At 54.4% G+C, this 2,500-nt stretch overlaps 1 protein-coding gene across 2 annotated transcripts in view; it reads right to left on the reverse strand.

Moving 5' to 3' along the window:
* The window catches only part of LOC113818007 (uncharacterized), a 146,877-nt gene that overhangs the window by 681 nt on the left and 143,696 nt on the right, over nucleotides 1-2,500 (reverse strand). For both annotated transcript variants that reach the window (XM_070132780.1, XM_070132781.1), the window contains one exon: nucleotides 1-2,500. This exon is cut by the window's left edge; it is cut by the window's right edge and continues 360 nt beyond it. In XM_070132780.1, coding sequence (XP_069988881.1) covers nucleotides 580-2,500 — 1,921 coding nt within the window. In that variant the 3' untranslated portion in view covers nucleotides 1-579.

The following is a 2,500-nucleotide window of genomic DNA, read 5'->3' on the forward strand; positions in this document are numbered from 1 at the left end:
TGTTTTATTGTTATCATCGATTTTTTAAATCATTTTTTACCACTTTTGTCTTTCGATTTTTCATTCTTATATGAATACAGTTCTCAACTTCGTCAGTCCGCAAGGAACAGAGTTTCTATAGGAAAATGGGCTTGGGGAAAACGGAGGTCTTAGTTGACAATAAGGTCAAATGTCACCCAAATAACGATGGCAGCCAGGAGCTTCGTCGAGGGGGCGTGGTGGGGTTGTCAGACCGATGAACATTATGTCGTCAGCAAAGAGAAGGCGGACCTCTCTATGTAAGGCATGGCGACTCCTGCCGGGTAGAAATAAGACGCACATATGGTTATAAAACACTACATGAGGTCATCAAAGTCTTCATCTAGCTGATAGATTTCGCCCGTAGACAAAAATGCAAATATTTACAGAGTAGATAGTAAAACCTGGATTTTTTTTCCGAGTGTCTCGTCAAGCAGCTAAAAAAATGTATATAAAAAAGATCCAGGACAAGGCGGGTAATAAAGGAGCAGACACTCAGGAGGAGAGGAGCTGAGGGAGGGTCGTTTCCTGATGCCGGCGGGTGAGACCGACATCCCGATATCAGTAAATGTTTTCCTTGTGGAAGTTCATGGGGAGAATGACCTCCCGCGTCATGAGCCTCTGCGCCTCCTTCTTCTTCTTCCTCTTGACCTTCCCGCGCTGGTACACCCGGACGGCCACCAGGGCGGAGGCGAACACCAGCAGCGCCAGCAGGACGCCGACGGCGCCCAGAATCAGGTACAGCCACGGGATGGTGAAGTAGAGGCAGGTGGAGCGGAGCTCGTCGGCGCCGGAGGGGCAGTGCTTCACGCCGTCGCACCAAAGCTCGGGGCTGATGCACGCGTCCAACTCGGGGCACTGGTGGCCGCACGTGGCGCCGGTGATGTGCCGCCGGCCCGCGCCGCCCTTCAGGGATTCCAGCGCCGAGGGACGGGGCTCCCGCCGCACCTCCAGCCAGGTGAGCTTGTAGACGCCGGGCTCTCGGCCAAGGTAGCGCACAATCAAGCTCTCCGGAAGGGGCTCCAGCATATCCAGCTGCGTGGTCCAGCCCGAGGAAAAAATATCCACGCTGTCGGCCACGTTGGGCTCGGGACAGGCAGATCGCAGCGGCCGCGCCGTGTGGCTTCCGAAGACAACTACTCTGTTCCTCGTGGAGCAGCGCTGGCTGGACGCGTGGTAACCCGGAATGTTCAGGTAAAGATGGCTGTTGTCCCTTGCATTTATTCTCCAGGGATAATCGTTACACTTTTCATTGCTGCCTTCTTCCCCACTGTCTTCTAGCTCTTTCTTGTCCCCGATCAAAATCGAACCTGTCGAACCGTTCAAGATCTTCTGTTCGTCGCAGCCCTTGGTTTTGATGAACTCGTACTCAGCATCGAAGTAGAAGTCGTTGAAGTCCTGGCTCCAGCTCATCTCCTTGATGGTGAAATCCAGCTGGAGGAGCCGCGTGTGGCTCACGAACGAGGCGGGTGCGAGGCCGCCGTCGCACACGCAGCCGAGAGGAAGGCGCGTCTGCCTCCACGGCTCCTCCCAGACCTCCAGCGTCGCCGAACCGGGCAGTCGCGCAATGCAGTCGTAGAGATTGGTCTGGAAATTGTAGACCGTTTTACACATATTGCCCCGGAAACCTACGCTTGTGAGTCTCAACTTTATCGCCTCCCCCTTTTCGGTTTTAAAAGTGTATTTGCAGGACAGAGAGGATTTCCCTCCGCGGCCGTATAAGAACACATTCTTCGGCGAGTTGAAGTGCCCCGATCGGGCTCGAGAACTGCTGAACTCGATGTCACAATCAGTGCCAGGTTCTATCCCCTCCAAAGAGACTGTTACGAACTCGTAGTAGATCGAGTAGTCCAGAGGCAGTAGACTTGTCCCGTCTGTGAAGTCTTGCGTGACAGCGAGATTGGTGCCCGTCGAAAGGAAGCTCTCCTTCAGCGTGCACGGCTGGCTCACCGTTCCTTTCTGCCTCGACCGCACGCATATCGGTGGCAGCTGCTCGTCGCAGTAATTTGCCATTAATTCCGAGGCATCTGGTGGCGTGCCGGTGAATGGCTTTCCGTCGAAAATGGCGAGGCGGTTCCTGCAGGGATGATGCCCCATCATGCCCTGCTTCTTCCTGGCTTTGTGATACTTCGTGAAGTATATCCACACCACCTCCCCTCTTCTCCCTTCGAACTGATATGAGCAGGAGGCGTTTGGCGGAACGGCGAACACAGGACTTGCAACGATGCCATTGGTTCCCCCAAAGCTTTTGATGGTTTGTTTACACTGTAAGCCATTTATATTAGAAGCTTCCTGATTAATGTAGAGCACATGAGCCTCCAGCTCAAAGCCAGTGACGAGGTTGGGAAGATGGTTCATCCTGCCAGACGTGGCCGTCTGGAACACCACCAGCACTTCGGGTCCACTCGAAGTGATGTTAGGAACGGTGGCGGTGCCGCAGAGCTTGGCTAGCAGCGGCGCCTTCATGGAGCCTCCGTCGTAC

This window comes from Penaeus vannamei, chromosome 18 (assembly GCF_042767895.1).
Source record: "Penaeus vannamei isolate JL-2024 chromosome 18, ASM4276789v1, whole genome shotgun sequence".
In the NCBI taxonomy this organism is placed as follows: Eukaryota; Metazoa; Arthropoda; class Malacostraca; order Decapoda; family Penaeidae; genus Penaeus; species Penaeus vannamei.